Source organism: Muntiacus reevesi, chromosome 4, assembly GCF_963930625.1.
Source record: "Muntiacus reevesi chromosome 4, mMunRee1.1, whole genome shotgun sequence".
In the NCBI taxonomy this organism is placed as follows: Eukaryota; Metazoa; Chordata; class Mammalia; order Artiodactyla; family Cervidae; genus Muntiacus; species Muntiacus reevesi.
Genome location: NC_089252.1, coordinates 151,395,367 through 151,410,758, shown reverse-complemented (window position 1 = coordinate 151,410,758; position 15,392 = coordinate 151,395,367). Strand labels below are relative to the sequence as shown.

The 15,392-nt window shown below is 38.1% G+C and overlaps 1 protein-coding gene across 5 annotated transcripts in view; it reads right to left on the bottom strand.

Moving 5' to 3' along the window:
* The window catches only part of NELL2 (neural EGFL like 2), a 431,246-nt gene that overhangs the window by 201,148 nt on the left and 214,706 nt on the right, over window positions 1-15,392 (bottom strand). For all 5 annotated transcript variants that reach the window (XM_065932164.1, XM_065932166.1, XM_065932167.1 and 2 more), the window contains 2 exons: window positions 13,606-13,697; window positions 8,297-8,399 (listed from right to left, as the gene is read on the bottom strand). In XM_065932164.1, the coding sequence (XP_065788236.1) occupies window positions 8,297-8,399; window positions 13,606-13,697 (195 nt within the window). The remainder of the gene's footprint in view (window positions 1-8,296; window positions 8,400-13,605; window positions 13,698-15,392) is intronic.

Genomic DNA, 15,392 nt, shown 5'->3' with positions numbered 1-15,392 from the left:
GATGTGCTAAAATGTATAGTAAAATTTTTTTGGGTACAATTTAATAAGTCTTAGGAAGGGCGAGGCTTGAGTGATTTGTACGGGAATTAAATAAAATAGAACTGAGGTGAATGAAAACTGGAAAACTACATCGTAAATAACAGCACTAACATCACTCGACAACTTTTCTTCACAAAATTCTTCACAATCTAAATTCTTACGATTCAGGCTGAAAATTTTGAAGTGAAAGGTTCATTTTTATGAAGAGGAAAGTTAAAAATGTTTTTTGCTAGGGTCTTTTTCTTTCCTTTTTCTTTAAGTAGCTAAATTGAGACCATTTTTCTTAAAATGTATTGCAGTGTCTTTTTACAATGCCTGAGGGGGTAATTTCAGCTAAAAAGTCATCCTCATTCTCTTTCCCAATAACTCACCACATCATCAACCTAAAATGAAATGGTTCCAAAAAATCACTTTATATTTATTCTAAATTAAAACAAAGTACTAAAATTGTTGGCCCAGTCCTTAAGAGGGCTTCCCTGATAGCTCAGCTGGCAAAGAATCCACCTGCAATGCGGGAGACCCCAGTTCAATTCCTGGGTTGGCAAGATCCCCTGGAGAAGGGACAGCTACCCACTCCAGTATTCTTGAGCTTCCCTTGGGGCTCAGCTGGTAAAGAATCCACCTGCCATGTGGGAGACCTGGGTCAGGCCCTGGGCTGGGAAGATTCCCCTGGAGAAGGAAAAGGCTACCCACTCCAGTATTCTGACTGAAGAAGTCCATGGGATCGCAAAGGATTGGACATGACTGAACAACTTTCACAGTCCTTAAGAAACACAGATAATTAAGACACCATGCTTTAACACAGTGCTGAATCTGTAGAATTTCACCTTTAATGTTTCAAACAACTCTTAAAAAGCAGTGACTAAATACAGGAACTGTTCCTGGTGCACTTTTATTTTTCTTTTGTAATTTTCAAAACTATCTTTCAACACATTTTGATGTATTTTCTCTTCTCCCATTTTTCAGATTCTGTCCAATACATGCCATTACTGTCTATGCCATATGCCTCCTCTATTACAATCCATTTCTGATTTGACCTAACTGATGGTAAGACTCCCTCATTTCAGCATCAAATACCATGTATATGCTTACCATGCAGTGCTTAATTACTGCAAGAATTTCCAAATATAAGATAACAGTGTAATTCTACTTTTCCCTATTTTAGGTTCATTTAGGGAGTACACTGCTTTTTGTCAAATGAGTTTTTATAAATTAACCCAGAGACTTGAAAATTGAAAATTTTGTCAAATTTTAACTTACTCTAAACAGTGTCAGCTATTTTGATTTAGTCTCTCAACAGACAAAAGTTGATTGAATCTATTGGTTGTTTTACTGCTTAGATTCAAAAATGTCAAGGTTAAAAGGCTAACTGCTAACTACTGATGGGTAGAAAATTCAGACTCACTTAAAGGGATTTGTTTCCAATCTACAGGGAAGAACTTCAGAAAAAATCAGACTATGGGTTGGCAATAAACCGTAGTTCTACCACCATCATAGCTGCACTCCTACTCATCTGTGCTTGGATTTCAGAGCTGAAAGATCTACATCTGATCTCTACCACTTACTGGCTGCGTAAATTACTAGCTGTGTAAGTTAATTAACCTTTCTAAACCTTCAGATTTTCCCACCTGTAAATTAGGATACTATCCACCTCACAAAAATATAAGGTTCACATGAGATCATCTATGCAAAAGTATAATAGTTTCACATTAGTTAATAATTAAAGTAATTAGAGTATTACTAATAAGCCACAAATAAATGTGCTGAGATAGCTATCATAGGAGAAAACTCACATATTTGTTACAGATGGATAGAGCAATGATCTAATACAATCAGATCTTTCTTTTATTTCCTCCTTTTGATTTTAAAGTCACGGATACCAAGTTTTCTATTCCTTTTAAGCTTTCCAAATTTATATGAAGTTCTTGTATTAAGTATACTAGAACTTTCTGTAAGCTTCTATAAAATGTTGATATGCATTTTCTATGACTGATGAAGTAAGGAAGGGTACAAAAGTGTAAGAACAACACAAATAAAGGTTTTCCATAATATCCAAGAGAAAATGAATACAATAATTTTGAGGTGATTATTTGTTGGTTTTGCCTATAGGTGTCTATTTCTTCCTTCGGTAGGGGAAAAAAATACAACCTAGCCATACCTGGAATGAACTCTTCACCTCTACTATTAGCCTAGATGCTTACAGGAAAATGGACTCCACTGCACACTGATCAAGGCCACACCAAACAATACATCCTACTAGCCTGAACATAATTTCTGCAAGTCTGAGCAAATGATCCAGTGCAGGTTAATGCAGATAATTAAATCTCAATTCTGGGACTTTTGTGCAACCTAAGAAGATACTGGACTTTGTCTTCCACCTACTTAAGTATCAAAATAATGTGAGCATAAGAATGTCGGGGTCTACCCAAGAACACACAGTTTGAAAATAAGGCCATCTCAGAGGAGGCAAATAGATGTATCTAAGGAAAGTGACAAGGTTTGAGATCTGAATCAACCCACTCACCAGGGCCATGCATTCGATTTTTTCACTTAGGTCAGTTGGAGTGGTTGTTCTATCACTTGTACCTGAAACAATACTAACTCATATTGGTACCATCTATGAGATGATGGATAATCCTGACTTTTCCCAAAATGTAGTTCATGTGCATGAATGAACATTTAAAATAAAGTACAGATAGCAATGGGCTTCCCTAGTAGCTCAGCTGGTAAAGAATTCACCTGTGATGCAGGAGATGCTAGTTCAATTCCTGCATTGGCAAGATCTGCTGGAGAAGGGATAGGTTAACCCACTCCAGTATTCTTGGGCTTCCCTGATGACTCAGCTGGTAAAGATTTTGCCTGCAATGCGGGAGACCTGGGTTCGATCCCTGAGTTGGGAAGATCCCTGGAGAAGGGAAAGTCTATCCACTCCAGTACTCTGGCCTGGTGAATTCCATGGATTGTACAGTCCATGGGGTTGCAGAGAGTCAGACTTGACTGAGCCACTTTCAATTTCACTTTCAAAGATAGCAATGGAATTCTTTCAATGTGTACAAAAAATACATGAATTCAACAAATAATCCAGTCATTTCATGGATACCACTAGAATGAAACTAACTTTTCGCAAAATGTGTTAACCAACAGTAGATAATAAAAAATTAACTAAATGATATTATTTGTGATAGATAACAAGAATCATGAAGGTGTAATTCATGAATTCATGAATGATGTGGTAAATTATGAACTGTCCAGAAGTTGGGAGCAAACAGTCTACACTCACTCAGCCTTATGCACACGATGTTTCCATTACTTCTAATTCTAAGTCCTGACAAAGTCAATATTAAATTAAAAAGTGGGTATCTGGTGAATAGGATTTGATGGTCTACAGGCAGAGAAAGGGGTGGCCAAGAGAGGAGGAAGAGAATGGGAAGCGCTGAGATATGAAAACACATAGTTTTATGTTATTTCTGTATCTAAGTCAGAATCCTCATTGTGTGACAAAGTCTCTATCCTATTGTAATTGGTCATATGACTCCTTGAAGGAGCTCTCAAATATGAAAAAAGTGAAAAGAACACTTTTGCTACACTGTTGCTGAGCTGCTGCAACAGAAGAGAAGAGGGTACCTAGAAATCAGTCCTGCCTGTATGTGACTCGGTGCCTAGAGATTTGGAGCCTTATTTCGGCACACAGCTTGGTTTCCAAACACTGGCTGAGCCTCCAGTGGAAAGGTCAACTCTTTAATCTCATGCTCTGCCCTCAGGGAATATTTAATAAGCATTGTTGAACAACTTACTTTTTCAGATGTGAACATGTCATCTTTAGCACTAGGCAGACCGGCCTGGTGCTGGAGGCCAGTTTTACTGCAAATGAATTTGTCACAACATTCTACACAACTCCTGTGTATAGGAGTTGACTCAAAATTTCAGCCTTCAAAAATTAATTTGCATTTTTAGTTTAAAAGTCAGAGAATGGCAGGAGAACTCATTTGTTTATTCTATATATTTGAAGTCAGAAATGGAGGCAAGTTTTAGATGTTTCAAGAAAAGTCAACTTGTCCAATTTCAGCTTCAGTATTAACTAAACCAGTAGTTCTCAATCCAGGCTGTGTAAAATAACTTATTACTCAAGTTTTTTTGAAAGTTGGTCCCAAGGTTCTATCACATATATCTTACCTGACTCTGAAACACTTGTTCAGGAATAAGGAAAATGAATGTCTGCTTTTACCTTAGCAAGGGCAATTCCATATTGGAAGCCCCAGTTCCATTGTGAGAAAAACCCGAGATGTAGGACTGAATATGCCATAATGTGATTAAATACTTAGAGAACAATCTCTTGAGAAATTCCAGGAACTGCAGGATGCTTCAACTTCACAGCTACAAATAACCTGTTCTCCTTACACGATCACACAATGCTGCTAATCAGACCACCCCACCACCAGTTTCAAGGTGATTATTGGAGCAGACTGTGCTCCCTCACACAGAGCCCTCACCAACTGCCACCAGCACACCTCTGAAACTGTTTCTTTGCAAACTCTTCCTCCCTGTCTGGCAACTTGAAGATGGTTTGGGGGACGCTAGTCCACCATCCTCCCAGCATCTTCCTGCATAACACTTTTTTTTCCCCCCACCAACTCTTTCTCTTGAATATCAACTTTTGAGCAATGAGCAGCCAAACCTGAGTTCAGTTCTGGCCTCAGTAGGTCACAAATCAAGTATATCAGAGTCTCAGGTGGGGGGGATATAGATCACAGTACACTTTGTCATTGTATTTCAAGTGTGTTGTGCAAACATATTAAGTTTTACAACTATAGCCAATATAAACATAACAGGTTTTGTTCCTAGCTTTTCCATTCTACCCTGGTGGCTCAGCTGGTTAAGAATCTGCCTGCAGTGTGGGAGACCTGGATTCGATCCCTGGGATGGGGAGATCCCCTAGAGACAGGAACGGCTACCCTCTCCAGCGTTCTGGCTTAGAGAATTCTATGGATGGTATAGGCCATGGGGTCACAATGAGTCAGACGTGAGTGAGCGATTTCACTTTCACTTTCCATTCTTAACTTGCTTTTCGTAATATGTTAAAGCTCTTTAAAAAGAAATGAGTGTAATCAGGTCTTTTCTTGACATCTGAAATGCTCTGTCTGTGCTTAGTCACTCAGTTGTGTCCAACGCTATGTGACCCGATGGACTGCAGCCCACCAGGCTCCTGTGTCGATGGGGATTCTCCAGGTAAGAATACTGGAGTGGGTAGCCTATCTCTTCAAGGGATCTTCCTGACTCAGGAATTGAACTGTGGTCTCCTGCCTTGTGGGTAGATTCTTTACCAGCTGAGCCACCAGGGAAGCCCTCTGAAATGCCCTATTCTTACTCACATCTTTTTATCCAAATCTAGCCAATACTGACTGATAGGTATTAACCTCTCTGCTCTCTAAGTAACTCCTGGACACTAGAGGATTAAAGATGGCCACAAATTTTTAACACTTCTCCTATCATAGTGGGATCTATTCCCCTCACACCCACTCCTTGAATCTGGGCTTGGCTGTAACTGTTTTTGATCAATGAACTGTGGTAGAAGTGATGCTGTGTCAGTTCCAGACCTACTGTTTAACAGCCCCAAGCTACCATTTAAGAAATCTGATGACCATCCTGCTAGGGAGACCACAGGGAGAAGTCCTGAGATTACATAGAAAGGGAGAGAGTTCTGGCTATCACCAGCCTTCGTGCCATTCCTATTAAGATGCCCAACATACAGTGAGGCCATCTTGAACCTTCCAGCTCAGACCAACTTCCAGCTGAGTGACCCCAGTTAATACCCTATGAAGCCTGGCTAAGCCTTGTCTGAATTGCCGACCCACAACACTGCAATATCTAGGCATACCTCAGAGGTATTGCAGGTTTGGTTCCAGATCGCTGCAATAAAGTGAATATCACAATAAAGCAAGTCACACAAAATTTTTATTTTCTCAGTGCATATAAAAACTGTTTTGGGAGTTCCCTGGTTGCCTAGTGTTTAGGATTCCAAGCTTTCACTTCTGTGGCCCAGGTTTCAGCAACTGAGATCCTGAAAGCCGTGCAATGTGGCAAAAAAAAAGTTGTTTATACTATACTGTAGTATATTAAATATGCAACAGCATTACATCTGTAAAAAACGTACATGATTTAATTTAAAAATTTGTTGTTCAGTCAGTCAGTCATGTCTGACTCTCTGTGATCCAATGGACTACGGCCAGGCTTCGCTGTCCTTCACCATTTAAAAATACTTTCTTGCTAAAAAGTGATAACCATCGTCTGCTGCTGCTGCTGCTAAGTCGCTTCAGTTGTGTCCGACTCTGTGCGACCCCATAGACGGCAGCCCACCAGGCTCCCCCGTCCCTGGGATTTTCCAGGCAAGAACACTGGAGTGGGTTGCCATTTCCTCCTCCAATAACCATCATCTGAGCCTTCAGCAAGTCGTAGTAGGAACATTAAAGATCACTGATCATAGATCACCATAACAAATATAATAATAATGAAAAAATTTGAATTATTGCTCTTGTGAGAATAACCAAAATGTGATACAGAATCATAAAGTGAACAAATATTTCTGGAAAAATGCCACCGACAGTCTTGCCTGACACAGGATTGTCATAAACCTTCAATTTGTAAATACCACAGTATCTGCGAAGCACAACAACGCAAAGTGCAACACAAGGAGGGATGCCTGCCAGTAAAGTGGCTCTTGTTTTAAGCCACTGAACTTTGGGGTAATTTGTTAGGTAGCAAAAGCCACTTCAAGTGTGGTCCCACTGACCAGCAGTCACCTAGGAGCTTAACAGAAATGCAGATTTTTGAGCTCCACCCCAGACCTTCCAGATTAGGATCTGTACTTTAATCCCTAGGTTATCTGTATACACGTTTAATCCTGAGAGGTTCTGGTATAGCCTACCCTTGGCTGCCAAAGACACTCTAGTCAAGCTGCATTCTGGGAGTCCAGTTTCCAAATCAAGTGATTGGAATGAGCATTCTGGAATTGTATCAACTTCCACACATGCTCTGTGCAAGGCACTGGCTCATAAGTTAGCCTGAAAACACCAGTGGCTTTTCTTTTCTATTTGATTATAGTCTTTTGTACTCTTAGCTCCTGAGAGCTATCCCTAAAGCTCTTAAAAGGCACATCAAGTCTGAAACCACTCTGAAACTCCCAAAGAGCCTTTCATAGAACTGAGATTTTAAAACTCTTAAATGACTAGATGGAGCAATTAGGTAAAAAGAAAATGAAAGGAAACCTGCACCATCCTCCAAAAAGTGGGAGAGAAGGATCTTATATTTCCCTTTTAATAAATGAGATTAAAAGGAAAAAATATAGCATATGTTTTATAAAGTTTATTTTTCTTCTTTCTGTTTAAGTTTTATTTCGTATCAATAAAGGCTTTTATTAAAACACATGCTAGTAGCTCATATAAGGCACTTTGCTAATGTAACACCAACTACATGAGTTATGAGTCCCAACTACATTCCACGAGTCATACAAGCATAAAGACCCAGCCCTGTCCTCAAGGTGCAAAGTTCAATGAAGGAGATAGATTTACAAATACATGATTTCAAGATAATGCAAGAAGGCACACATAATTTCATGACTGGTAGGGATCATAAAAAGTTCCATATAATCAATCCTTTAGTTTAATACTTGAATCTACAACAAAATACCAAATTTAAGAATCTTTGATGACGGGCAGCCCACTGCATTTCTGAGCATCTCAAATTTTACTGTTTTCTTATATCGAACTAAAAATCTAAGTTCCTTCTACCTATTGGTTGTAGGTCTATCATCACAAAGGCAACACAGAACAAGCAATGCATGTTTGATGGCCTCTCTCTTCTCAGTGATATAGAAGCCTATCAGTGAAGGAGAGTGGAATTGTGAAGAGAGGGATTTGAAGTAGCCAACATGGCAATTATGCTAAGTCAGTTATAAAACAGACTGAAGAGAAAAGAAAAGCAAATCCGCCCCCACCCAAAAAAAAAACAATAAAATAACTCAGCACTGTTGTATATTTTCAACAATGTCATGCTGACTCAGAACCAATACACAGAGAAAAGTTTAGAAACCTAGACCTTGAGCCAGGTACAAGACACCCAGCAGAAAGGCATGAGAGCATCTTAATTTTAATTCCAGAGTCTTTGGAAATAACTTCCCTATAAGAAGCTCTATTTCCTGTCAGTTGAAATAGCCTCCTAGAATGACTCATGCACGTAAATCTTACTTTTCAAAAAATCTTACCTTTACAGACTTTGCAACAGCTATGAGACAAGGTAATCTGATGCGACTCTGGACAGTCCAGAGCAGGACAGCCTGAACTCTCAACCAGCTTCATGCTCTGCTCCTGTTAGACAACAGAAAATAAATGCTTCAAACTTCTCAATTAGGACTAACTTCTAATTCTGGAAACTCCTAAGTTTCCAGATCCAGCGTTAAAGACATCGCTTCAAACATAAGAATAAAATTTTCATCCTGAGGACCTCTGCATAGGTCACAGACTCACTTGCAAAATGATATCAAATGACAACTAGAAAGACTTTCAAAGGGACAAGCAGCTTTGGGAATGGAAGCATGCCTTCAATTTCCAAATGTTAGAGTTATCCTGAGAGATTCTGTTAGTTTAAAACTTATCTGCATATCCAGATGACAATTGTGGCAAAAAGATAGCTTGAATTTGATTAACAGTTCACTTTGAAAAAACAATAAATAAAAACTGGACTTTTTAAACATTCTTATTTAAAAGTTTCCAAACTGTTAAAGAGATTATACCAAGTGAGTATGATAAGGAATGTTGTGGATCTCTCACAAAACATTTCCAAAAAGGGAAATGCAGGCAGGATTTATGTCTCTTGCACATGAATGTCTCGCATATTTTCTGGCACATAATTGGTACTCAAAAAATTTTCTTGAGTGAATGAATAAATTAATACAAAATGACTATAGTCCTAGCCACTAAAATAGATAAAACTTCAAGAGAAAATCAAAATACAGAACACTTTCCTGATAAATGGAGTAGCGACGTCCTTGAAGCAAACATCTTGCTTCTAAACTGTCAACCTCTGGTCTCTTAAGAACATGAGTCATTAACTGTTGTATTATGCTTACCAATGCATAAGAAATAAAATAATCATTGGAAATGGAAGTCTTCCATCTTAATACTGCTCAGTAGCTTAGGTTTTTAGATGTTATTTCTATAAGCACTGCTTCTATTGAAGAAATAGTTTTCATAACTTCAATATCCCCCTCTTCCTGGTCTATTGATGGAAAGGATCTTCTCCATGCCACGATGATCTCTTATCAAGAAAGTGGCAGGAGACACATATACAGTGGGAGTCAAACCCTATCCTTCCTTTGGTGTGACAGTAATATCCATTCTGATCATCTTATTTTCAGGACCAGAGTGTGTTTCTGTGTTACTATTAAGCTCACAAACTGCCCAGGACACATTTTCAAGGTCACAAAACTGACAATAAAAGAACAAAGAAGGACTAGAATTGACGACCAAGAAAACGGAAGCCCAAGAGAGCTGTCAATTACGTAAAATACCGAAGTGCAGGGGCCTGAAGGGAGAGGAAACAGAGGAAGTCCTTAAGGTCAAGAATTTAGTGAAGAATAATAAAAGTTTATGAAGATCAGGGAGGGTTGTGCTGTAGAATCCATGCCCACTAGCTACATGTTACTCAAACACTGTAAATGTAAATAAAGCACATGCAAGATTTTGATGACTCAGCATTATAAAAGACTATAAAATATTTCATTAAGAATTTTATATTGATTACATTGGAAATGAAAATATTTTGGCTATATGGGGTTGTATACAGAAAGTTTAGCCCAATAAAAGTCACATGTGTGGTTTGCATCATATATCTACTGGATACCACAGCATGAGAGGGTAGTATATTGGTGTCTTTTGTTTGAGCAAATAAAAGGTAACATTTACTCATTCATACAATATTTATTAAGCACCTGGATAGTTGACTATACCAAGAAATTTCACAAACCCAATTGAAAATAAACTCACTTTTCAGGTATTTTAAAATCAAATAGGAAACCATCTCAGAAAATTTTAAAATCATAATGATCAGTATTGTGGACAACATTTGCCAAATGAAAAGATCACACACAGAAAATGGAGACTCTTCAATTTTTAAATTTAGGGCTGATATTTCAAAGTCAGACTTTACTTAGGAACCAGGTGACAAAATTTCCACCTTCCTTGATGGAACATTTGTCTGATTTCCTTGGTGTTTCTATATCTCACTCCAAGGCTCCCAGTCTTTGTATCGATAGTGGGACCTCAGTTCAGTTCAGTTCAGTCACTCAGTCGTGTCCAACACTTTGCGACCTCATGGACTGCAGCACGGCAGGGCTCCCTGTCCATCACCAACACCCAGAGTTTACTCAAACTCGTGTACATTGAGTTGGTGATGCCATCCAACCATTTTATCCTCTGTTATCCCCTTCTCTTTCCACCTTCAACCCTTCCCAGCATCAGGGTCTTTTCAAATGAGTAAGTTCTTCCCATCAGGTGGCCAAGTGTTGGAGTTTCAGCTTCAACATCAGTCCTTCCAATGAATATTCATTGGAATATTCAGGACTGATTTCCTTTAGGATGGACTGGTTGGATCTCCTTAAAGTCCAAGGGACTATCAAGAGTCTTCTCCAACACCACAGTTCAAAAGCATCAATTCTTCAGCATTCAGCTTTCTTTATAGTCCAGCTCTCACATTCATACATGACCACTGGAAAAACCATAGTCTTGTCTAGATAGACCTTTGTTGGCAAAGTAATGTCTCTGTTTTTAAATATGCTGTCTAGGTTGGTCAAAACTTTTCTTCCAAGGAATAAGTGTCTTTTAATTTCATGGTTGCAGTCACCATCTGCAGTGATCTTAGGGCCCAAAAAAATAAAGTCTGACACTATTTCCACTACTTCCCCATCTATTTGCCATGAAGTGATGGGACTGGATGCCATGATCTTAGTTTTCTGAATGTTGAGCTTTAAGCCAACATTTTCACTCTCCTCTTTCACATTCATCAAGAAGCTCTTTAGTTCTTCTCCACTTTCTGCCATAAGGGTGGTGTCATTTGCATATCTGAGGCTATTGATATCTCTCCCGGCAATCTTAATTCCAGCTTGTGCTTCTTCCAGTCTAGCATTTCTCATGATGTACTCTGCATATAAGTTAAATGGGCAGGGTGACAATATAAAGCTTTGACGTACTCCTTTTCCTATTTGGAACCAGTCTGTTAGCCCATGTCCAGTTCTAACTGTTGCTTCCTGACCTGCATACAGGTTTCTCAAGAGGCAGGTCAGGTGGTCTGGTATTCCCATCTCTTTCAGAATTTTCCACAGTTTATTGTGATCCACACAGTCAAAGGTGTTGGTGTAGTCAATAAAGCAGAAATAGATATCTTTCTGGTACTCTCTTGATTTTTCAGTGACCAGCGTATGTTGACAATTTGATCTCTGGTTCCTCTGCTTTTTCTAAATCCAGTTTGAACATCTGGAAGTTCATGGTTCACATTATGTTGAAGTCTGGCTTGGAGAATTTTGAGCATTACTTTACTAGCATGTGAGATGAGTGCAATTGTGCAGTAGTTTGAGCATTCTTTGGCACTGTCTTTCTTTGGGATTGGAATGAAAACAGACCTTTTCCAATCCTTAGGCCACTGCTGAGTTTTCCAAATTTGCTGGCACATTGACTGCAGCACTTTCACAGCATCACCTTTTAGGATTTGCAATAGCTCAACTGGAATTCCATTACCTCCACTAGCTTTGTTCATAGTGATGCTTCCTAAAGCCCACTTGACTTCACATTCCAGCATGTCTGGCTCTAGGTGAGTGATCACACCATCATGATTATCTGGGTCATGAAGATCTTTTTTGTACAGTTCTTCTGTGTATTCTTGCCACCTCTTCTTAATATCTTCTGCTTCTGTTAGGTCCATACCATTTCTGGGCTTTATCGAGCCCTTCTTTGCCTGTAATGTTCTGTTGGTATCTCTAAAATTCTTGAAGAGATCTCTAGTCTTTCCCATTCTATTGTTTTCCTCTATTTCTTTGCACTGATCACTGAGGAAGGCTTTCTTATCTCTCCTTGCTATTCTTTGGAACTCTGCATTCAAATGGGTATATCTTTCCTTTGCTCCTTTGCTTTTCACTTCTCTTTTTTTCACAGTTATTTGTAAGGCCTCCTCAGGCAGCCATTTTGCTTTTTTGCATTTCTTTTTCTTGGAGATGGTCTTTATCCCTGTCTCCTGTACAAGTCACGAACCTCCGTCCATAGTTCATCAGGAACTCTGTCTATATGATCTAGTCCCTTAAATCTATTCTCAAAACAGCATTGGTGAAGAGATGCTCATGAGAAAACCCAAACTTGAAATTTAGCTTCAGCAGTTGTTTCTGTTCCCATGCCCCAGTTCCCTTATCTGTAAGAGGGTAACTAACCTACAACAGGAGAGAGCTGGTTTAGAGCCAAACGGAGCAGCCAGAATACCTTATAATGAACAAGAACCAATCAGAGCTTTCACATTCTGGATATCAAATCAGTCACAGTTTTGCTATTTTATGTTTCCTCAATGCTTATCCCCATAGTCTTCCAATTTAAGATGCTTGAAGTATACAGCTGGCTTTTTTCAGATTCAATTTATCTTGGCAAAATTCTGACAATTTTCTTTCACCAACATTTAATCAAATGAATTCTCACAGTGTATTGCCAGCAGAGTAAATCACTTAATTTTCTACATAATCTAAACATACTAAATCATCCCCCAAAACCAAGTACAGGAGGCATTTAAGAAGAAAATTAGTGATCAAATATAAATGAACCCTAAAGCAGAAACTTTATATGTAGACAGTTTCCTTTATTTAGAATATGGCTTGAAATACAACATTATGGTAAAGGAATACAAAATGATAGTTTACAAAAGTTATATGTGGACAGTGTAATGAAACATATTTACTTTTTCAATTAGGTCAAGAAGCAGAGTTAAAATGAATCACGTTTGCTTCAGAAGCATATTTCAAGAGACCGTGGTAGTACATCTATAAAGCATTTTCCTTCAAATCAATTAAAATATTCCTCCCAAAGAAATTAAGATCAATATTAGTCTCATCTCCATCTAATAGCTAATTTTTATTAGGCAAATTGTCTTTTGTTTTTAATTGGACTGAGTGATATTTGTCACATGAGTCAAAACCAAAATGACAACAGGCTGAGTCTACATTTATCTACATTTTCTTCAAAACAACAAACAAGGAGCTGATTTGTATTTAGAAAACATAAGACAACTTCATAAAACTTTGATTTGACAAAACAGGGCTTTTAGTTATTGGGAAAATTATTTTACAATCACTAATTTATATGATTGCAAAAACAATTAGAATTTTCTGTACAGTTGAGCTATAATTAATATCTTAAATTTTTTAAAATTTTCTCCTTGCCTAAGAAGTCTTAAAAGTATTACAGGAGTAAAATTTTTAAAGAGACATTTACTATGTTCACATAACTGAAAGAATTTTAAAACACAGGTGAAGAATTTCCTTACCTTGCACTCATAGAGAACACATACTCCAGAAGAGGAATAGACTGTATTTCTTTCTCCTTCAAAGTACGTCCGTCCTTGAAATTGGCATATGGCTTTGGAATAAAAAATACAAATATATATATTTTAATGTTCTGTTACAAAAAATAGCTTATAGGTGTTCAGATCATTTGCCTCAATATTTCACGTTCTTATGATTTTTCAAGGTGTTTGAGTAACTATAATTCTAAATTTAATCCAGCATAAGTAAGTTGTAGGCCCAAGTTACTTTCATGCTCATTAAGTTCAAAGAGGAAAATAAGGTACAACATGAATGAGAGGTAATGGAAGTCAGAATTAAAATCTGGAAAAGGGGTGCTGATAAGTAGACTCTGAGCCAGTTACTTGCCTGTTAGATGATGTTGCACTTAAGGGCACATTAAGCAGGTGCTCAAGGCAGCTACTGATTCAGGGGCAATACAAATATGAGAAAAGTTCATTTTTTATATACCACTGCAGAATTTTAAATTTTAAGACAGAAAATTAAAAACTATTTTACCTTCCGTACATACATGTATATTTATTTTATGTTTTATGGGTTGGGGTTATTTATAAGTACACACGGATTAGGGCTCCCTATTTAAGATGCTGAAAGGTCTTAATCCGCCACTGTACCCACTGTCACATCCTGCCTTGCATCCGCTGCTGTTGTTGCTGTTTAGTCACTAAGTTGTGTGCGACTCTTTTGCGAACCCATGGACTGTAGCCCACCAGGCTCCCCTGTTTATGGGATTTCCCAGGCATGAATACTGGAATGGATTGCCATTTCCTTCTCTAGGCGGTCTTCCTGACTCAGGGATTGAACCCACATCTCCTGCATTGCAAACAGGTTCTTTACCACTGAGCTACCAGGGAAGCCCTTTATATGCATTACAATTACATAAAATTAAAACAAAACAAAACTTCAGACTTGGGGAAGATATTTTTAATTAATAAAATGCATAGAAGTTATGAAATAATTTATTGAAAATTTCAAAATATTTACAATACACACAAGTACTTAAAGGAAACTGTTTGCTTGTTTTGAAATGGATATTTTGAACCACCTATGTTGATTCATCACCTAAACAGAAACAGATTTACCCTGAAGCTAATTAAGCTTTACTTTCAGCTTCCTTCTCTGGCTTAGACTCCCTTCTATGACTCTGAACCAACTTTTTTCACAAATTTGTACTGTTTTTCTTTCAAAGGACACTTAATGTTGTATGCTTTGGAACTTCATGACACCTAGATCAACCCAAGCTAATTACTTCAAAAGACCAGAAGAAGTGGTCATCTGATAAAAAGAAAAAGACACAAGCAATTTGTTAACCCTGCTCACTAAATCCAATTTTCAATTACATGCTAAGTCACTTCAGTCATGTCCGACTCTGCAGCCCCACAGGCTGTAGCCCACCACGCTCATTCATCCACGGGACTTTCTAGGCAAGAATACTGGAGTGGGTAGGCATTCCCTCCTCCAAGGGAACTTTCTGACCCAGGGATTGGACCCATGACTCTTTAAGTCTACCTGCACTGGCAGGCAGGTTCTTTACCACTAGTGCTACCTCGGAAGCCTTTATAACTACAAGAATTTTACAAAATGGGTGTAGACATTTCCTTTTAATTCCATTGTGTGAGTTAGAATAAAGTCCCTCTTCAGAATTTATACATCCCATTATCTTTAAAAGTGTCCCTTTGCCTATAAAATTTATAACAAAGAAATTAGACATACTTCTATTAATAATATTGAATATATTTATATATGGCTG